Raw genomic sequence first — 23342 nt, forward strand, 5'->3', positions numbered from 1 at the left:
CAGTGGTTGAGAGTCCGCCTGCTGACACAGGGGATATGGGTTCGTGCCCCGGTCTGGGTAGATCCCACATGCCGCAGAGCGGCTGGACCCGTGAGCCATGGGCGCTGAGCCTGCGCGTCCGGAGCCTGTGCTCCGCAACGGGAGAGGCCACGACAGTGAGAGGCCTGCGTACCGAAAAAAAAAAAAGAATGAACTCTAATGTAAACTATGGACTTTGGATAATGATGCATCAATGCAGGTTCATCACTTGTAACAAATGTCACTGGTGTAGGATGCAGATAGTCGGGGATGTTGTGCGTGGTGGGGGGCAGGGGATAAATGGGAACTCTGTACTTTTTGCTTAATTTTGCTGTGAATCTAAAACTGCTCTAAAATATAGTTCATTTCTTAAAAATTGAGTGCTAGGTACCTGGGATCCTCAATGGAAGATCCATAGTCTTTGAACATTTTAATGTTCAAAATGCATATTCAGTGATCTGTCACTTTGACATGACGGTTTGATAAGTAAAAAAAGAAATCATGTAATACTAATTCAATTAAATTATTTAATTTTTAGACAATAATGAAAACAATTATTTTAGGGGAGAACAGGAAGTAACAAAATTTAAGATGAATATTAATGACACAGCAACCATGTTAGGGAAAATTTGTATAAATCTATAGTTTAATAGTGTCCAAGTATTTAAACAATTCATTAAATTTTGGCAGGGGAAATTGGAAGGAAGGATGACAATTTTTTTCAGTAAGGAGAATTTTAAACCACATATTTTAATCATCATAAACTGCTAAGGATTTCAATTTTTTAACAGATTCATTTAGCTCTAAATGTCTTCAAGCATGTTATAAATCCTCCAAAGTCCCTGCTTGGTACTATAGCCTTTTAATATATTCATTGTCTCTTTCCAAGTTAAGTTCACTGTTGCTATTCAATTCATCTGTCTTGTGATTTATTTCAAAGATAAAATGAATATCTTCACTTTTCATTCATGGCTATTTAACCTTGATTTTTTAATCAAAATTTGATGTCAATTATCTATTAAAATGTATTCTTTCCGCATCCTACATATTTTCCCTTTTTACAGTAAGTCCTACATCCTGACACAATCATTAAAAACTTTTTATCAGTAATTATATTTAGACAGATTTCCTTTTCTGAATCTCAGTTTCTTAATAGTCTCTTAATAATCAACACTGAGCACTTTTAGACCTAGAAAAGATTCTGTTGATGCATTATGGGAAAGTGTTGGATTACCCAACCTTATTTCTCTTTTCCATTTTACCTTTCCTCTAATCCTGTTGGCATCATAGAATTTACAGGATAAATTTACACATAACCCCCCAATACAAATGGAATGTCAGCTACGTGTGGTGCGCTGCTGAAACAGTGGTCCATTACCCAAAAGTGAGACAGAAGCCATCTTTGGAAGATAAGTATTTACAACAAGAGGCTCAGTAAATATTTAAACCATAAGAAACTATGACAGGGGAAATTATCTGTGACACAGTTTTGCCTCTGTGATCCTTCACTTCACCACCAATAAAATGAAAACAAAAAATATTTACCTCCAGAATCTCTGTGATAATTAAGTTGGAAAGTGCAAGTGAAAATTCAGTATTAGTCATAAAATGCCATATAAAAATCAAATACCATAATAATTCATAATTTTACCACTTCTGAATCATAAGAGAAAAAAGCACTTAGAAAAGGAAGACACTGGCTACATGCCTAAGACTTAAATGAAAATGTGAGCTATGTATGTTTATAAATCCTTTCATCTCAAATTTTTTATAATGTATGAGTATTAGGTTTGGTATCATGATGCATAAAAATAGTAAAGCCTGTTGAAAACTCCAAAACAAAGAGAAGAGCCAAGAAAAGAATATGAAGAATTTAATCAGATAGGATTCAAGTTTATCCCCAGCTTATTTGCCTTTTATTCTTCATTTCAGTTATTTACATTTCCATCAATTATCAACAAGGATGTGCATGCACCTTGAGATGTTCACAAAAGGTCCACGATACAGAGGTTCATAATTAGGTTATATGTTATATTCAGAATCCCAGGGGAACTAATAGATTCTGGAAATACTGATTAAGCAAGGTGAAGAATTCTTATACAGTTTCAACTACAACAGTTTTAAAGACAAGTACAAGCTTAATTTGCCACAAAACACAAAAAAGTAATTGATTGAAGAATATCTCTTTTATGCAAAATATACATTTTAGGATATAATTCAATTAATATTCTACTATATACTGACATTGTTCCTTGATCATTTAATAAAAAAATAATCTCATTGCCAGAATTTTATTTTTGTAATATTAATAATTGAGGTAACAATGACAAAACACTTAAACTATAAGTAATATTAGTGAGTTTTTTAAGTCAAACAATTTTTCAGAACTTAAACAAATGTGGGATTCAAAATAGGTCAGTTTTGATAAATAGGCACTGAAAATTTCACAACGTAATCTGACAAGCTGATCATATAAGTGGTTTATTAAAAAAATGATACAGTTAGTGTTTGTGGATCCAACCAACAAAGGAGAAATAAGGGAAATTAAGACAGACCTATACTACACCAATATCACTGCTTTTATGATTCACAGCACAATCTACTGCAACTCCATGAGGTGGTAATTCACAGAGGTATGGGCCTTACTTGAAGCTCCAGAGATGTTGATCATGAATTTGGCTTCCTTTGACGTGAGATGGCCAAAGCTGTTGATCCATGCACACACGCTGGTATTTACAGTTGTTTCATGGACGCTGGCCAGTCCACAAGCAGACCACTCATATGGGGAGCACCAAATGAGTTCCATCCACAGTTCTTTTACGAACTTTTAGTGCCTCATGAAGATGGGAGGATCTCTTCCAAGTGCAACCTGGTCACATCAGGGCACATTCAGCAGCAGAAATCTGTTTCCAGTACAGTCCTTGGTATGGCTAAATTCCACAGTCCCTTTTTCAGCAGTCAAAAATCCATGATAAATTCTGTACAACACTGCAGTCAATAACAGCAGCACCAGACAGTATATTAATTTCTTTACCATAAAGCTGTGTGTAATTATAACTTTCTATGTGTGGTGTTATCAAAAGCATCACTGAATCTCTAAATATCAGATGTTTATGTCTGAGTAAATACATTGCTGTACAAGGTCTTTGACATGCAGGTCATGCTCTAGGACTTAGGAATATAAAGTAGTACTTGTTATGTGGCCAATCATAAAAGTGACAATTATCTTCCTAACTGAAAATAAACATGAGCATTAGGAATTAGCAGTCTCTAGGATCCTAAATGCCTCTGAAATATTGTTTATCTCTCAATTTATAGTATGACATTTTTCCTCCCTCTCATGCCCAGTACACCAGACACACTACTGCTATTGCATTTGTAGGGATGTGTAAACAGAATTTCTTCCACTTGGACTGAATAAGACACCCTGGGGGTTTCATTGGAGTGAACAAGCAGAGAGGCTTGTTCCAAGTAACCAAAGAAGGCAAGGGGCAGGGGAGAAGACCCAGTACTAAAATCATGAACACCTTATCAAGGCATTTCTGTGCTTCATGGAGACAGATGGCATATACACTTAAGACAGGGAGCTAAGACAAACGGACAGAACAACATACAGGACAAAGCACCTGATTAAATACTGCCTGAAAATCTGATTAATCCTGTGAGTCAGAAATTTAAGGCTGGTCAAGAAAGCTTCCTGTGAACAACAATGCTCCTTGTTGTTTGCAAAAAAATTAATAATTAAAATAAAGGAAGGGGGTAAAAATGACAAGAGCTTTGAATGATATTTGGCACTCTGCCTCTGAAAATGATGACAAATTCTGGGATTTAAAAAATATATATGACTCTAGTACCAAGCAGCAATTCCTATCTAAACAATGCAAGCCTGGCTGGCAGTTACCTTTCTCTCATGTTTTGTGCCTTCCCCAAGCCATTAAGTAAGAGATCTGGCCTCAGCTTGCGTGTAACCAGTAATGACAACCTCTTTGCAGTTATCTGTGTGCAAACAACCAGAGATATTCAGAACTCCAATACAGCATTTTGGAACAAAAGTAAATCAATCAAGAAATTAAATCTTTTAAGACAAATATTTTTTTCAAAGAATAAGAAAAAAAAAAAATGTCAGGGAGAAACTCGCCCTCCATGCCCCACAATTCAACATGCAGAACAGTCGACCAGTGCTTTCGCATCAGCAGGATGGTTCGATGCAAGTACACATATCCCGAGCCATCCATGGTCCCCGAACTTTGTGACATTGCTTTCAGGTGATAGAGACAAGATGGTCCATGCAAATGAGCTGACCAAAGTCATGTTGTGAGCAATCAAAATAGAATCCCAGACATCTTCAAAATGGTTTAGAGAGTCACAAGAAATGAAGTTCCCATGAAGTGGTTGGCATTTGGAAGCACACTGGTTTAAATATATCTCCCTGAAGATATGTTTATGTATTAGGGTACTGGCCAGTATCTGATGCTATCTGTCATTTTATTGCAAAAGGAGATCAGGGCAATTAATATGGAGAAGTAGTAGCACTACCAGGATAAGATTCATTTAAAGCCAGGATAAGATTTGTTGGCTACCCAAATGGCATTTCTGACTTCAGATAGTAGTATCATGCAGGATTGGTACTGTATTAATGGAGCTTGGAGTAAGTCTATGTTTAATTATTTCCATTATGGGGTAAACAGTACTTGAATTAAGACAATTAAGCCGACTGATGCAGTTTGGTTTACAAGATAGATGGGATGGGAGATCGAGAGCGCCTCAGAGGACAAGGAGAGTTGTAGGGTGATGTTACTGGAGAGAGCCTCAGAGCATTGCCTGCCAAGCCCGCTATGTTGTTTAAGCTTCGGGATTTTTCATATCCTTTTATGAAAAAATGCACAGACATCAGTTGAATTCAACCAGAAAATAGACAAAGACAAACAATATCATGCAGGGTAATCAAAAGTGCTATTTTTGAGCTCAAAGAATTTGTTTACAAAGAATTCAATATTGAGACAATTTACAACTCTAAAAAAAAAAAAAAAATGAAGCTCACTGTAGTTGTCACTTCCAAAAGATTAAACCAGCTATCACAAATTACTGTTGCAATACTTCAAAATCTATTCGTTCGCAGATTACAGTCTGTATTGATGTAATTTTGGCATACACAATATCAGAAAGCTTTTAAGAATTAGGCAAAGCAACTTAAGTAAGATATAAATTTGGCAAATATTTTTAAATTTCAGAATATGTTCCTTAAAAAAAATGAGCTACTTTTTCTCTTTTCACTTTTTATTATTACTAAGCTAATAAAGCATGCTTAACTTTAAGTGGACAACTCTTTTCCAGCATATTTAATCTTCCAGCCTTATGGGGTTAAAAGGATGATTCCTAAATAATGGTTTTTAATGCCATTATCTAGATGATGTAGAATGAATGCCCATTTCTAATCCCTTGTATTTAAAAAAAAAAGTAAAAAAAAAAAGAAAAGAAATGAATATAAATTGAGTCATAATTTTAGTAAATTAAAGTCTGATTTTGATTATATATTTTCAGCTGACTCTCCCCTGCCAGGAATTGAGAACAATTTGATCTTAATCCACCTTTTCTTTCTATTATCGTGCATTCTAATCTTTTGTTCATGATCATCATGAATTTACAGAATGAAAGATACTTCCCACAAGCTCTAACCTATTGATTTGCCTTAGCTACTCAAGCAACACCCCATCAAGGTCACCTTTGGAAGGATTCATATATTGCAGTATTTTTTATTAGAAAAGATTAGAGGCAGGTAAATGAGGAACGGAGTACCTAGTATAAAGTTAGAAGTAAAATTGTCTTAAAAGCCGGGCAACTATTAACTGAAAAAGTCGTTATATTATACAGCTTAGCAAATAAATGTTCTGACAGCTCCACTGAAAAAAGTGTTGTAGATAGGAAAACTAAATAGCTCTACTGTGGGGTAAGATTGGAATAATAGGAACCTCTCCCTACATATACACCCACAAACTTTCAGCAGATTAGATGTCTTCTTTGATATTTTGTAGATGGAAATTTATGTCCTCCATTAACTACAATGAAGTTCTCTAGGACATAATTTCTGCTAATGAGAAAATTACCTGCCTATATATTTTGTTAGTATTTTGAGCTATAAAGCATGGGAGGTGGTATATATTTCATTCTCCTTTGGTAGCTAATGGAGTAGTTAATGGGAGAATGTCTTAAATAATTAAAAAGGAATTGCAAGTCATTTTTTCTTACATAGGGATCTTCACGTGCCTGGAGGGCTAGTTATCACTACTCTTCTGTAATGCGATTGGAAATATCACTGGAAATTGTAGAAAGAATAATTTATACAAGTTGACTTGGATTTTTAGTGTAACCGAAAAATGTAAACTAGACTATAAACATTGATTGGTTTTGATTAAAAGCAAACTAGTGAATATGTATGAAACAAAGAGGTTGTTAATAACTAAAATTCATCCTTATAAAAATGTACCTTTTGTCCTCACTGTCACCATGTTCTCTATAAGACTTCCAAAAAGGTAAAAAATCTGTTTGACAATTTACATTAATCATGCTAGTTACATGTAAATCTTGGTTGCCATTCTCAATGTTTACTTTTCTGAATTATAGTTATTAACATAAATATTATTTATTCTATTTATAGGTCTTTTATTTTTAATAACTATGATTTCAATGTCCATTTGAGAAGGCTTCCCTTACAATTTAGTAACAAGTATTTAATTAGTAAAATTATAAGTTATTCATATAAATATATTGTTCCTTTATTCTGGAGGTTCATTTATGAACAGAAAATTTGATAAAATTTTGCCTTATCAAACTTCTACTGAATGGAATGACTAAAAATATAATTCATGAGAATAAACAATGTTGAACCCAATACATGGTATACACTTTATACAGCTTTTAAGAGCACATATTAGTTTGGGACAGTATTGAAACTTCCTATTCATGTACTATCAGTGGGTATGTTTGTGTTCATGTAAAATGATTTCATAAAACTACTATATAAATGAAAACACAGGTTCTAAGTTTTGGGAGTTTACTCTTTTAGGGAATCCACATGTTTTCTTAATGTATGCCCAACTACATTTACATTTGTTGATAGAAAAATAATACAATGGGAATCCAGTCATTTATCTCATGTACATAGGGGAGAATTTTCATAACTCTAAAATCAGGTTAAGGTGGAAACCAATTTGAAAGGCAAGGAAGAAATCATATAGGAAATAAATATCTGAGTAGGAGTAATAGGAGACATCTCTAATCTACATAAAGGAAAAAGGAGAAGAAATGAATGGATTTCTAATAGACATGACAAAATAAGACACTGAGAAGATTAAGTGAAATTAGCCAGAAATGTTATCAGACCTAGGAAAAGAACACAAATCTGCAAAAGAATTGGGCAAGAATGAAAACGAAGTTGATTATGGTGAGAAATGACAAAGAATAAAAAGCTCATAGATGAGTTTTCAAAGATGTTCTCACTGATAGAATTTGTATTTGTGAAATAAGACTGAATGTATAGTTTTCTCATATAAACTGAATATCTTATGAATTGCTTTGCTCATGAAAGTTTGCTATTTTATGGAAAAACTATATTTATATAGTGCTTTATAATTTGTAGTCTTTTTTCAAATGTGATCCCCTTTGACAGTTTAAAATTCAAAATATTTTCTAACCTAGAAAAAAAAATTCTATCTAGATCCTTAAACATGTAACCCTAGTATAAATATTGCATGTGATCCTCTATTGAATGATGCTCAAAATGCACATAAATCTAACCACATATTACATAAAAATACATATATACATGTATAAGTATATATGTATATACATGTATAGTGATTTAAGATTACAATGCACTTAAAATACTATGTTCTATATTATTAGTTAGATATTATTATTTAATATATGTACATATATTTTGCTCAAATACTATGACAGAATATTAACTATCTTTATAAAATATTTAAAAATTGTTGTAACATGATATTTAAATGTAAAATAGCAAAAAATCAAATAAATCTCTTAAGATGATTGAAATACATTTTGGTGCAAGGGATAGATGTAGAGATTGAAAGAAGGATTTAAAATATTTAAAATATTACATATTAAAGAAACAAAAGAAGAGTCCTTTGTCTTCTCTTTCGCGACTCAGGTGTGGAGACAGAAAGAACAATGTAAAGTGCTCAGAAGAAATGAAAGAGAAGCACAACATGGGTAATGAGCTATTTCAAAGAAAGTAGTCATCACAAAATAAATATTTTAGGCTTAAAATGGTAAAGTATTCAATAGGAAGAAACTGCAATGAACAGCAAATAAGCACAATATTTTAAAAATGCACTTGCACTAACGTGAAAGTTTTGGAGTGGCTTTTCATTCAAATTCAGTCAACTGCATAAGAAATTATTATTTCTTCATAAGAAATTAATAGTTCTTTCTCTATTCTGTCAATAAACAGAGAAAAATAACCATGACACTAAAGCCACTGGAATTCTCAAAGTAGGAGGTAATCTAAGAGCATACCAGCACTTTGACAATGGTGGGTTATAAGTGTCACAAAACTATTTCTTAAGGAGAAGAAAAGGGTCCAACTGTTGGTTTGTAAAATTTACTAAAACAAAAACAAAGACAAAAACTAGCACCTAAGGAATAGTCATAGACACCTGGCACAATCTAGGGAAATGAAACTGTGCTGGAGTGGAGCTTCAGTATCCTGTTATATTCCTTAACAAAGATGTCTGTCCGATACAATGTATTCATTCAACAAATATTTATTAAGTATCTTCTATGTGCCACGCACTGTTCAGTGTCAATGAAAAAAATAATAAACTTAGAATTATTACTGCCCTGAAGAAAAATTCCATCAATACATTTTGTAAGTACACAAGTAGCCTTTCCAGTGATTGGGTATATTGTTCTATATGGCTGAGGATCTTGTACCTTAGCAACCTTCTGACATTCAGGTAAACCACTAGGAAAAGTTGCCCAAATACTGGATAAGAGACAACTAGAGTACGTTTAATGTTTTACTTTGAAAAAAGCTTTATTATTGTTTTAAATTATTAATTACTTATCAAATATATGCATAGTGTCAATTAGTGAGTTTAATTCATTGTAGGAAAAAAGATAACTTTTAAAGGCTGCTGAATCCATTGTATTAAAGTAATTAGACGAGTGACTTAATTTTTAAATACTTCATTACAATTCTGCCCATAGACAAATGAAAAACCAAAATGTAAAAAAAAAAAAAAAAGAAGGGTGAAATGCCTTTTAGATATGACAATCAAGTCGGCTGTTATGATACGTATTTTTAAATGTTTATAAAGAGAGAAGATATGATGGGGAAAAGAGCACCATGATTGCACAGTTGCTCCTAGAAAATGATGAAAGAGCATTTTACAGCACTCCATATATTTGCAGCATTTAATTGCTAAGTCACCTGTTAGGATCTGATTAAATGCATGCCTACCTTTCCTGATCCCTCCATCAGAAGCACACGTGTAATCACCTGTCGTCAGTAGGAAACATGTTTCCCCTCTTCTGTGTTTGTCTCTGGTACTAGAGCGTCTGATGGGGAGCCTTTCTGGGGGTGATAATGGCGGCTCACTTCCTGTACTGTCGTCACCTGATAGCACTGGTCACAGCACCATGCCCATTGACAGACAGTGATGGATGAGGAAATGAGACAGTACAAAGAGTTTACGCCGAATGTCCATAGTACAGTCACTTGATATACAAAACACAATAATCACATCATGATAAAAAGAATTTTCATCACTCATTACAAAAATTTATGTGGAGCAAAATGGAAATGTACTGAAAAGGAGAGAAATGTTGTTTGGGAAATTTTAACTTCATTTTGGATTTTATCTAATAGGACAATAACTTTTACAAAATTAATGTGAATTCAAAATAAGTGTGATAATGAAGTAGCACACAAGTTAATATCTTTCCATTTTTGACATGTTATCTAGTTAATGCAAATAGACATCTTTGAAAGTGGAGCCTACTGAAGGAAAAACTCCTAAGTAAATATTTGTCTTTGCAGTGCTTTAAGACGCATGCTTTTATTATTTTCTGAAAGTAATTTTCCCCAATAAATTGTAATGAAAATAATCCTGAAGTTCACAAACTTCATGTCCAGGTTCTCTATTTTGAGGTGACATAATATTTTTGAGCATACCAGTGGAAAAAGTTCAACTTCTCAAATGCCCTTGAAACAACTGTTTACTTCTATATGCTTTTGCCAAAGACTTTCACATCCTATCAGCCTAGATACTAACTTATAACAATGTTTGCCCAGGCTGAGAGTGTGTCCTCATTTCCATGCCCTTCATACGGGCTCTGCGCAAGTACGTGAGAGCAGTCTAATGAGAGCAATAACACCAACTAAATTTCATCTTTCATAAAGACATTCCTGGCATAACAATTCTCAGATACATGTTGACAGAATTTGCAAAACAATCTACTAAATAAACATAAGGACTGCGAATAAAATCTTTGAAAAAGCAGTTCAGTTCCAGCCAGTTTTTTTTTTTTTTTCCCCATGTACCCCGTAATAACTTTTGGAAGCTAAGGAGGGAATCTGTGAAAATGTCACTTGCCTTTTCTGTTTGTTTGTTTGCTTGCTTGCTTTGTTTAATTGGTGTTATTTCTAAATAATGCAAAATTATTCACATGGGATTCTAGTAAGTCATTTTTCTACAAGAAAAAGATCAAACCTATCTAAGTTATAGGGAATGCATATACCTTAACTTTTCATAGCGGACAAAATCTAAATTGGGTAAACTACAAAATATTTCATCTGTAGTAGACATAATAGACTAGAGATGACACTATTGACTATCACTTTGGCAAACTGCATGTCAGCTTACAATCAACCCTAGATTATTTATGACAATAGAGAGGAGTAGCAATTCAAGCAGTAAATCATCCAAAACTGAGTTCTGGGAGGGAACAAAGCCCAATGCAGAGTGCATAAAAAAGGAAATCCACAGAGAAATTCAACCTTGCCATTGATTAGCCAAAGCAGATCATCTAGCCCCTGAATAATGTTGGGCTGATTATATTACATAGCACCTTACCCAATCCAAAGGGATTATATTGAAATATCCTAATTTAAGAATAATGAAAACTTAATGAACCCTCCGTAATATTACTGAGGAAGCTATTTACTTTGAAAAGGGACATCTTACATATCACCTCTTTGGTGTTTAGGCCTTTGAAATGTAAACGTCCATTCTTCTTACATATCTTCTTCTTGTGAATTAGGTTAAAATGCATGGCCCCATGTGGCAGAGATAAAACTGAGACAAACACGCCAAGCCAAATGATATGGAGATCAACATTTTGAGAATGAAGGATGGAAAATGTCCAGTATCGTACCATCACATCGTGCAGGGAAACAAAGAAACATTGGCACAAAAGCAACAAACGGGCAAAAGAAAATATTGGTACCATCAGCAAAGGGCATTCCCACTAAAGCAGGAGAGCTCTATAGCCAGCTGTGCAGACTTCTACTTAGGATTCATTTAGAAAAGCTATAATCTAGCTATCTACAAGGCTGACACAAACAAATTTTTTGTGAAGGGGTAGAACGGAAAACTCATGAAAATTTGCGGAAAATGAGAATGCTTGCCTTCTATTTCAGGGACATACTGGTCTATAAAGTATTTAATGGCATGCATTTGAAATCGTGCCTTACCTGATCTGTTATGTTCCGGAAGCCGATTGTCTTTGCCCAGACATGTGTCACCCTGTGTGCTATTACAGGCCATATTTAATTCTGTCTTGCAAAATGTAGGCGAGGTTGCCTGAGGGGCAGGAGGGATGTGCTTCTTTCTTTTTCTTGGAAGTTTCTGCTTCGCCATTGCCAAGGAGTAGTACATTCCAAAATTGTTGACAATGACAGGCACCGGCATGGCTATTGTCAGTACTCCAGCCAGAGCACACAGGGCTCCCACAAGCATCCCTGACCACGTTTGGGGGTACATATCTCCATAGCCCAAGGTAGTCATTGTCACTACAGCCCACCAGAACCCAATAGGAATGTTTTTGAACTGCGTGTGCTCACTAGCTGAAGGGTCATTGGGTTGAGCTCCTACTCTCTCCGCATAGTAGATCATAGTAGCAAATATCAAAACTCCTAGAGCCAGGAAGATGATCAGCAGCAAAAATTCATTAGTACTTGCTCGAAGCGTGTGTCCAAGCACCCTCAGACCTACAAAATGGCGGGTGAGCTTGAAGATTCTCAGGATCCTGACAAACCTGACCACCCTGAGGAAGCCAAGTACATCTTTAGCAGCTTTGGATGACAGCCCACTGAGTCCCACCTCTAAGTAGAAGGGTAGGATGGCCACAAAGTCAATGATATTCAAGAGGTTTTTGATGAATTCAAGTTTATTGGGGGAAAAAACAATACGGACTAAAAATTCAAAAGTAAACCATACCACGCACACTCCTTCTACATACGTCAAGGCAGGATCTGTTTCGATTTCATACTGTAGAACGACACTTGTGCCATTGATGACTGGTTCTGTCTTGTTTTTAACAATATTGAAAGCTTCATGTGTCTCCAGGCAAAAAGTTGTGATTGAAACCAGGATGAAGAATAAAGAAGCAAAAGCAATAAACTGTAGAGAAAAAAAAAAAGAAATAAAAGAAGAAACACAGAGTGATCTAAACATAATATATTTCAATCCAAATCTAAATGTATCAATCCCTGTAGTAGAAAAAGTATAAACATATATTTGAAGATTTCACTTGGCATGTTTCTCAAGTGTAAGAAGACATGTGTAGGGAACATTCATTAGAGTTGCACTGATGATATGTTTCAAGTTCTGTTTTCAGCTTATATAGGTAAAAAGTTTTGATTTATGTTGGAAAATAATTTGACTCTTTTATGTAAGACACTATACCTGTGAAAAGAGCATAAAAATCCTTGCAAAAGAACGTTAAAGGGCAACAGGCTGAAAAAAAAATAAATGTAGACAATGGCTCCAGATATTTTTTACCATCCTAGAGATCTTCACATATTAGATCAAGATTTACAACCATAAATAAAAGGTGCAGTCCACACTGACAGAAATTTGGTAGCCACCCATATTTAACTGTAGGTTTCTTCTATAATGTTCAGATTGTCCTGAGGTATGAACATGAAAAAAAAAATTTTGAGCTATGTTACCATTTATATTATATCAACTTAAGGCAGAGTCTTGTCCAAAAAAGCAAATCTAGGAAGAGGAGGCATCGAGACTGAAGAGAGAGAAAGAGTTAAGGAACAAATTAAAAGGCAGTCTTCTTCCTGTCCTGAAAAAGAACTCCAAATGTTAAAGTAATATGTTATAAAGTTGCAGGATTTTTTTTAAATTCAACATTTCTTTGGTCAATAATATATGAATACACACCTACTAATACAGAATAATAATAAAAGCTCTCACTTATATAGTTCTTACTAGCGCCAGACACTCTTCAAAGCAATTTACGTAATTAACTCACGTCAACACTCATAACAACACTACACCATCACCTTTTACAGTCACAGAGTTTGTCACTTCTCCAAAGTCATAAGATTACAAAGTGATAGACCTGAGACACTAACTTGGTAAGTTTTGCCCCCGATTCTGTTCCCATAACTACCAAACTCTCAAATGTAGAATACAAATATGTTGAAACCTTTATTTATCTTGGGATCACATACTTCTTAATATTAAAGATCTGAAAACTTGAAACCCAGTTGTTTTAGTAAATGGCACTGTTGCCATCTGTCAGCACCAGAGGCTTTCAAAGAAGCTGGCAGATTTCTGGTGCTCTCTGATAACGCTCTTAGATTGAGCATGCTTAATGAATACCAAGAGACTATTCCTTGAATGTCTAAACAAATGAATTATTCAGCAGGAGGAGGTCATCAGTCAAGTGGAGGGAGGCCATTATTTAGAAATAATAGGGTATATCCCAAACCCAAAGCTCTTCCCTAATATCCTGCGTCTCAACCATGACACTGAAAAGATCTAAGTTTCAAGAAGAGATTGAAACCACCTCTTTTTTGGCCCCTGGTTGATCTTCAATGGATGAGATATACAGATCTCGCCAAATACATAAGAGATACACAAAAAGACTAAAAAAAAAAAAAACTTTGGCCTGAGATTATCTGCTTTAAAGAACTACACAAATACCTGTGAATAAACAAAGCAACGGAATAGTTTCTAAATATACACAATTCTAAGACACAAAACTTTAGAAACCAAAAATTGTCTGTTTTTATGTCATTGGAACTTGCATCTATAAATATTTTTTTAGCATAATTTAAAGAACTACATGATGATTTTTGTATTTGCATTATTCTTCATTGTAATCTTTATAACTCAGTATATCTTTAGCTTTTAAAGACTTTGTAAATCTGCTGGAGTGTGATAGTACTATAATCGGAAACTAAAAAGAGTATAAAGAATGGAAACAAACTTTGATATTCCTGGAAATATACAACATTCATCTTAGAAGTACCTCATTATTTTGCTTAAAAATCAGCTAGATAGGTCATTTTTTATTTATAAAGGCTAAGGACACTAGGTATGGTCTAGAACAAGAGTTGTAACTGAGAACCAAAGTATGCTTCATAATAACATGGTAGGAAATTGGAAGTTGGCCTCTATCAGCCTGCAAGTGAGGACCTTGGAAGGAAGTTGAATTCTGAAGAGAAGGAAGTGGAAAATGTCTCTAAAGTGAAGGAGGAGAGGCCCATAATATGAGCACAAACAATTGAGAAATCCCCCCACAGGTACAGCAGCAGAACTTTGGGAGACCAATGGAGAATATTAAATTCTAAGGTGATGCTTGCTCTGTTAGGCCTTCAGCAAAAGGTGGTTGTACAAAACAGCTTGGTGTTGAAGGTGCTTTGAGTAATGAAGGCATTGGACCATGGGAGAACAAAAAGAGGACATCAGTCAACCACGAGAGGCAAAATACGTACTGAGATTCAAAACCATAAGAGAGTAACAAATAAAAGTAAAATGTAATAAGGAGAAATGCAGCTCCCAATAAAGTCCTTGGAGATATTGGGAGACAGAGCTTCCCATGGAATGAAGAATAGGGTCTCAGTTTATTAGGAACTTAGTTTGAGTATCAAATGAAAGGGTGACTCCAGAAACCTTGAAGATCTAGAATTATCCAGAGGCCACATTTGGATTCCTTTAGCAAGGAACTTGTGCACTTTACCTGAACTTAAATCTAAGAGTCTTGGATATAGAAAATGTCTTCTTTTGTTCCTGACTCACTGAGTTAAGCCGAGATGGGTAAATATGAGGTTAGATTGAATAATATTTTTAAAAAATTAAAAAGGAAATAAATGGGGAAAAAGAAGGTTTTATTTGTTTTTCCTCTTCACTGAACTGGGAACTGTTTAAGGACTGGAATGATGTCATATTCATTTCTGTACCTCCTGCTTCTGTCACAGTAGTTAGTATTTAGTATGGCTGGATGGATGAATAGAAGGATGGAAAAATTAATAAAAGAATGAATAAATTAACAAAATAAGGTAGACTATATTCTAGTGAGGATAAAAATGATGTGAAAAAAGGAAATAACAGAAATGAAAAATGAAAGTCCGCATATTGAAGCAAAAAAGCCAAATTTACAGCTGAAGCAAACTGAATTGGCTCACAGGTCCAAATGTTGCCAATGTTAGCTTCCATTCATTCTGTTAATGAAGTTTGTATCTTACCAGGGAGTTGGGGAAGAAACTTATACTGCCATCTTTCTCTTCCTTCTCCCCTGTGATAAGACCACAGACTCCTACAAGCATTAAATGAAAATAAAAAGAAGCATGTTAAATACTAATTAAAATGTTAGAAAGCTTTCCAGACAAAATGTAGCATGTTGACTGAATTCACAGAACTGATATTTCACCCAAGGCAGTTTCAGGCTGGGAATATCCTACTAAAATATTGGCTTGTGCGTCCAGTGAGTAGTTACTTTTTCTCCACAAGCTCAGTGCCCATGCTTAGCAACATAGAGTGCCCCAGACTCTCTCTCTCTCCCTTTTTTCTTTCCAATTAGCAATTATGGAGTAGAAGTCCTCAGAGTCCAGATTCTACATAGAAGGTATTAGGTCAATCAACCTCGAAGCAAACATTCAAGTAGAATCTCCAGGTATATATAATAGGCTGAGAGAAACAGGGGGAAAGTGTGGTATATTTTTATGTTTCATCATTTTCTCTTTCAGGTTAGCATTAAAATATATGTAACTGAACTCAACAACTAACATTCTCTAACACCATACACAAAAATAAACTCAGAATGGATTAAAAACCAAAATGTAAGGCCAGATACTATGAAACTCCTAGAGGAAAACATAGGCAGAACATTTTATTTTTTTATTAGAACTATTCTTTTTTTCTTCTAGTTTTATTGAGATATAATTGAAGAACACTCTTTGACATAAATCACTGCAATATTTTTTTGGATCCATATGCTAATGTAAAGGAAATAAAAGCATAAATAAACAAATGGGACCTAATTAAACTTAAAAGCTTTTGCACAGCAAAGGAAACCATTGACAAAACGAAAAGATGACCTAATGAATGGGAGAAAGTACTTACAAATGATATGAACAATAAAGGATTAATATCTTACATATATAAACAACTCCTACAACTTAACATAGAAAAAACAAACAACTCAATTAAAAAATGGGCAGAAAAACCGAATAGACATTTTTCCAAAGAGGAAATGCAGATGGGTAACAGGCACATGAAAAGATGATCAACATCACTAATCATCAGGGAAATGCAAATCAAAACCACATGAAATATCACCTCACACCTGTCAGAATGGCTACCATCAAACCACAAATAACAAGTGTTGGCAAGGATGTGGAGAAAAAGGAACCCTTGTATATTGTTGGTGGGAATGTAAATGGGTGCAGCTGCAGTGGAAAACAGTGGAGGTGTCTCAAAACACTAAAAATAGGACTATCATATGCCTCAGCAATTCCATTCCTGGATATATATCCAAAAAAAAGAAAACCCAAAACATTAATTCAAAAAGATACATGCACCCCAATGTTCATAGCAGCATTATTTACCATTGCCAAGATATGGAAGCAACCTAAGGGTCCATCAACAGGTGAATGGATAAAGAAGATGTGGTGTAGAGATACACACACACACACACACACACACACACACACACACACACACACACAGAGTAGAATACTACTCAGCCATAAAAAAGAATAAAATTTTGCCATTTGCAACAACACGGATGGTCTTATAGGGCATTATGCTAAGTGAAATAAGTAAAACAGAGAAAGACAAATACTATATGATACCACTTATATGTCAAATCTAAAAAATGCAACTAGTGAATATAAAAAAACAGAAGCAGACTCACAGATATAAAGAACAGACTAGTGGTTACCAGTGGGGAGAGGAAGGGGGGAGGGGCAATATATAGGGGTAGGGATCAAGAACTACAAACTATTAGGTATAAAATAAGCAACAAAGATATACTGTATAATACAGGGAATATAGGCAATATTTTATAATAATTGTAAATGGGTATAAACTTAAAAAAGTGTGAATCACTATATTGTACACCTGTAACTTATATAATATTGTACAGCAACTATACTTCGATAATAAATAGCTAGCTAGCTAAATAAATAAATAAATAAAATTGAACTCAATAACTAATTCAAAAGCTCCAGAACTTACAAACATAATGAGAACAAGACTCATTAAGTGACCCTTCTCCATGCTTCCCTAGCCCAGGATCACTGATGATATTGTAGCAATTTTCACACACTTTTGTTACTGATTCTACATGCCCACAAGTTCTTCAAAGAGAAGGATTTAACATCTATCCTTAGAGCCAAGGACAAGGCCTAACCCATGACAAGAAGTAGGTGCTCAGTTCTTATGAAATTAGTAAAGCAGCACTTTTAAAAATATTTATTTGTTACGTAAAAATTCTGTTGGCCACAACACGGAATCTGTCTTTAAAAGTCACTTCTTATTAATTCACAGTCAGAAATATGGACCTTCATTGTAAAACTTAAAGGGAGAAAAAATCTGAAGAAAAATTAAATTCACCTTTATTTTTTAATGAAAGTCAATGAGATAATTTAACACTTGGAAATAAACTATGAGAAGATTTTTAAGACAAGTTACTTAAATATATGCTAAGGAATTTATTTTCACAATCCCACATGAGGTACACCTGTTTTTAGTTTGTATTTCGAGAGCTTAAATGAAATCAATACACGAGAAGAGCAAGGACTTCCAATGATGAAGTATCAGAGCGCATAGTGCCTCCTGATCCAAAACCTCCACTTTTAGAAATTTACTCGGGTAAAATATGTATATAAAAGTACAAGGATATACGTAGGGCATTAATTTAAGCATTACTTGTACCCGAAAAGACCCAGAAAAATGTAAATATTCATAGTCATGGTATTGTCATAAAATCGCATCACAAAGAATGATGTAGTTCAATACATACTGACACAGAATGATCACTACTGAAACATATTAAACAACAACAAGTGGCTCATAGTAAATACTAAGTATCTGATTCTATTCTAAATGGCTGTGGCACAACAATACACAGAGTCCAATCCCATTTCTTTCTTTATGTACAACTAGTGTATGCAAATAAATAGAAACACTATATTCTCAGCAGTGGTGATGTCTGGGTATAAGAGTGGCCTCAGGTGAGTGTGTTGCTAATGGAGAATCATAACTGATTTTATAAATGCCTGCAAAGTTTCCATTTTTCACAAAATTTTTATCATGTATTTTAAGTTTAATTTTAAAACAAAATTCAAAGAAAGTAATGACCAAGAGAGGATTAAACCTGGATCTTCATTCTCAATGACCATTAAGCTGATTTTATTTGTCCATAGAAATTATACATTTGCAAATTTTCTTCTTTTCTACAGCACCTGAAACTCAGCAGATGCTCTTAATTATGTACGTGTTCAAGTCCCTTGTACTACTTTTGCCATAATTAACAGGTGTGGTGGTGTTTACAGAAATGTGGTCTCTAGAGAGAGAAGAAGTCTCTTTCATTAATAAGTCTATCCTCAAAGGCCAACCAAACAGGGAAAACTAGAGACCAGTGTCTGCTGGTTCCATGCAGAATTGACAATTACTTTGACTTCTTCTGAAGCTGGTAAAATCAACTTCTCTTCATCCAAGTTTCACCATTTAAAAGCAGTTCCACAAACTTAACTGCATTTATCGTACTGAATTAGATTGAAGAAAGCTGATCACATACATGGTTACTAAACTCAGAAATCAGTGAAGAAGATTAAGCTACAGGTAACTGTATATGATCATGTGTGTGTTTATAACAAGTTATATGTTTTATGTCTATATCTACATATAAAATGTGTTATATGTATGGATATATGTGTATTATACACAGTAGGTATAGATTAAATATAGACACAAATATATTATATAGATAGGCATAGAAACAGACAAAAAGCCCAAAAGACATAGAACAATATAAGATTTAGATTCTGTAAATCAAGAAAATATACCCCAATATTTCTTTTGGCTACTGAGACTTATGTGGCCCCTAATAAATATCTTCAATCATGTTTTTTGGTACCTTTATCCAATATATATACCATTCTCTCTACATTTTTTTTTCTATGCCACAGACTGATTTCATTGAAATTTTAGTTGTTTGTTTACAGTCAAGGCCTATCCACTCACACCCAAGTATAATTTTGCAGGATACAGGCAAGAGAGTCCTGTACATAATATTAGTTTTATCATAATGGATTGTTGTATTCAAAGTTAGGGAACTAGAATTAAAAGTCATCAAATATGAATATACAATATCATTTTACTTCTCTAAGTCTCACAATGAAATGTAAAGTGTACAATTAACATACTTCATGAAAATAATTTTTATAACTGTTTCATTAGACTGAAGAAAAATTCTATACCTTTTGAGTCATAAGAATAACAGATTATATATAGTCATTTCACAACATAAACATGAATTGTATACCCTAAATTCCAATTATTGAAAACTCTCCCCAAACCAAATTTTCCAACGTTAGCATATAATAATTTGTCTTAAATTTATTTTTTAAATGATTCAGTTTGTCTTGAAATGATATTATGTACACCACCATGATCTAGGATTTTACATAGGGGGGCACATTTTAAGCCCTATGTACCCCAGTATATCTTTCTTTAGACTAACAATTACTTTCCAAAATGAATTATTTAAGGATCCTTGATTTTACTCAGTTGAAAGTGAGAGAGATTAAGGGAGGATTAGTTGAAGGTGAAGGGAGGTGACTAGCTTTCAAACACCTGCCAAAGATTCACTGACTCATAAATCTGTTTCTTTCAACACTATGGTGCTGTGGTTAAAACACACTCTACCCAGTGACATGAATGGCTGTCTACCCTGCAGTGTCACCTCTGCTGTACACCACAGAGTGTCCCAAGCTTCGGTCTCAAATATATTGTTCTCTTTTTGCCATATATGCTTGCTCAGTAATCCTTTCTATAAAGAGGACCTGTGCCAAGGTAACTGGGTCCTGAGAGTCCTCCAAGCCCAGGCATAACTCCAATGGATCTGGCCCTTCCCCAAACAGATTAACATATTTGTTAGGGCTTTAGTATTCCCTCCTCCTCAAGATGATTTTTTTTTAGTGGACATCTGCTCTTCCTTGCTACAAAGCCTGTGTCAGGACCTTCCAGTCCACTCTAGTCTACCTCCACAGGTATCCTTATGTGGATAGAGGAAACTAGAGTTTCAATTCCTCCCCTACCTGAAGATCTTGGGCATCTTGCAAATAGTTCAAATTCTTCCCAGAGGGCAGAGGCAAATTTTCTATATTCCACAAAACAAAAGCCTGTGTGTAACTTGTAATTTCGTTAGGAGACGCAGAAAAGCCATATTTAAAATCGGGAGGGGATTGATTGGCTGTGTAACTGGAAACCCAGTAGGGTCGACCTTAATGCTGCTTGCCTTAGCGATTTAACTATATCAACAGCTATCAAAGTGTGGCCTGGGGACTTCTAGTTGTCCTCAGAACCTTGTTTGGGTCTACAAAATCAAAATTAGCTTTGTAATGATATTAAAATGATTTTTGCCTTTCTCATTGTCACACCAGTTTACAGGGAAGTTTTCCAGAAGCTACATGACATGTAGTATTACAACAGACTGAATGCACAAGGAGATATGAGAATCCAGCCATCTTCTATTAAGTCAGACATGAAAGAGATTTGCAAAAATGTAAAACAATGCCACTCTTCTCACTTTATTTTTTCTCTTTCAGAGATGCTATTCTTTTTAAAAATTTATTTTTTATTAAAAATACATTTGCTCACATCACTGAGTTACATCCTAATCCAGGAAAATAGGTATCTCCTGGCCCTTCTATATATAGCTAATAGGAACCAACAGTGACTCTATACAAGATCACAAGGTCTCCAATGTGATTTTCAATACAATTAGCTGCTTTACTAGATAAAAAATCATGCATTTGTCATATTGACACTTTTAAAGCTGTCATGAATGAACTGAACTCTAACCAAAGGAATTCTCGGTATTTATAGAAATCTGGAATAATCAGAAATATCTGCGTCCAGTTTAAATATTGAAATCTCTGGAAATCTAGTAATCTCATCTACTTCCACAATTCCAACTGCCATCAATGCATGAAATGTCAATCTTCAGGTTATACCTTTTCTTTGTGATTTATAATCATAATCTCCAAATCCATACAGTTCTTCAGTCTCAGTAAATTAACAAATAATATGGAGGTAGTCAAAACAATGGCTCTATTAGTCCAGGTTCTCCAGAGAAACAGAATCAATAGGATATTTATAGTATATAAAAAGGGATTTATTATGAGGGATTGGCTCACAAGATTACAGAGGTTGAGAAGTCCCATGATCTGCTGTCTGGCCCCTGAAGGCTTAGAAAAGCCAGTGGTGTAGTCCCAGTCCAAGCTTGATGGCCTCAGAACCAGGGCAGCCAATGATGTAAGTCCCAGTCTGAGTCTGATGGTCCAAGAACCAGGAGTGCCAATGTTCGGGGGCAGGAGAAGATAAATGCCCCTGCTCAAGCAGAGAGAACTAATTCACCCTTCTGTTTTTTTGGCCCTCAGCAGAGTGGACGATGCCCACCCACACTGGTGAGGGGATCTTCTTTACTCAAGTGGACGGACTCAAATGCTAATCTCTTCCAGAAACCCTCATAGACACATCCAGAAATAATGTTTTACCAGTTATCAGGGCATCCCTAGCCCAGTCAAACTGACACATGAAATTAACCATCACACTATTATACCTTTTATTATTGAAGATTTTAAAGGAACTTCAAACTCTACCTGCCTAATATACTGCTCAAATCTGATCTTCCTGTTCCATTATATTTCCTGTTATTTTTTTTTTTTGCGGTACGCGGGCCTCTCACTGTTGTGGCCTCTCCCGTTGCAGAGCACAGGCTCCGGACGCGCAGGCTCAGTGGCCATGGCTCCGCAGCATGTGGGATCTTCCCGGACCGGGGCATGAACCCGCGTCCCCTGCATTGGCAGGCGGACTCTCAACCACTGCACCACCAGGGAAGCCCTATTTTCTGTTATTTTGACCATCATTTACCCATTAACCAGCTTGGTACCTAGATTCCTTATTTATTTTCCCAACACCTTTGGCTGTTGAATCAATGAATTGTGTAGATTCTCAGACTTCAAATACCTCTAGATAGTATTCTTCTCCCTTCTCTCCATTCCCAAAGTCAGTGGCTTATCTTTTAATTTTCCTTTAATTAGCTTGTCTTGGATTACTAGGAATAAGCACTCCTTTAAGGGAACAAATGTGATTATGTCACCCATCTGCTTAAAATAGTTTAATCGCTTCCAATTACAGGATAACACACAATGTTCTTAATATGTCATTCAAGAAATTTCTTTATGTGGACCTTACACACCTTTCTGCTGTGAACCTCACCATCTTCTATGATGTATGATGCCTTTGTACATGCAGTTCTTCTGTCTGAAATACACCTCTTTGCTTTGTGTGACTGGCAAAGAACTACTTAATATTCAAGACTCAACTCAGGGATCACTTAGTCTTTGAAAGTAATCCCTAAAATCTAAGGCAAAATGAAGCACTTTCTTGTTAGGTTCCTATTCATATCTCTACTATAGCACTTCCCTCATTTCTGTAATGTTTTATTTTTTCCCATTTGGTTGAACACAAGCTTGTGACAGCAGGAATTTTTATTCCTATTTTATGTCAATGGTACTGAGTAGTGCTTAATAAATATTGACAATA

General features: G+C 34.9%; 1 protein-coding gene across 6 annotated transcripts in view; it reads right to left on the minus strand.

Moving 5' to 3' along the window:
• Window positions 1-1876: 1876 nt before the first annotated feature.
• The window catches only part of KCNC2 (potassium voltage-gated channel subfamily C member 2), a 207364-nt gene continuing 185898 nt past the window's right edge, over window positions 1877-23342 (minus strand). The window contains exons 3-6 of one of the 6 annotated variants that reach the window (XM_029205946.1): window positions 11738-12665; window positions 9503-9667; window positions 3920-4014; window positions 1877-3006 (exon numbers count right to left, since the gene is read on the minus strand). In XM_029205946.1, the coding sequence (XP_029061779.1) occupies window positions 3953-4014; window positions 9503-9667; window positions 11738-12665 (1155 nt within the window). In that variant the 3' untranslated portion in view covers window positions 1877-3006; window positions 3920-3952. Of the gene's footprint in view, window positions 3007-3919; window positions 4015-4611; window positions 4885-4998; window positions 5457-9502; window positions 9668-11737; window positions 12666-23342 lie in introns of those variants that run through there. The other 5 variants (XM_029205945.1, XM_029205949.1, XM_029205944.1 and 2 more) reach the window with 5 other exon arrangements.

This window comes from Monodon monoceros, unplaced genomic scaffold, assembly GCF_005190385.1.
Source record: "Monodon monoceros isolate NGI ecotype Baffin Bay Population unplaced genomic scaffold, NGI_Narwhal_1 Super_Scaffold_6, whole genome shotgun sequence".
Lineage (NCBI taxonomy): Eukaryota > Metazoa > Chordata > Mammalia > Artiodactyla > Monodontidae > Monodon > Monodon monoceros.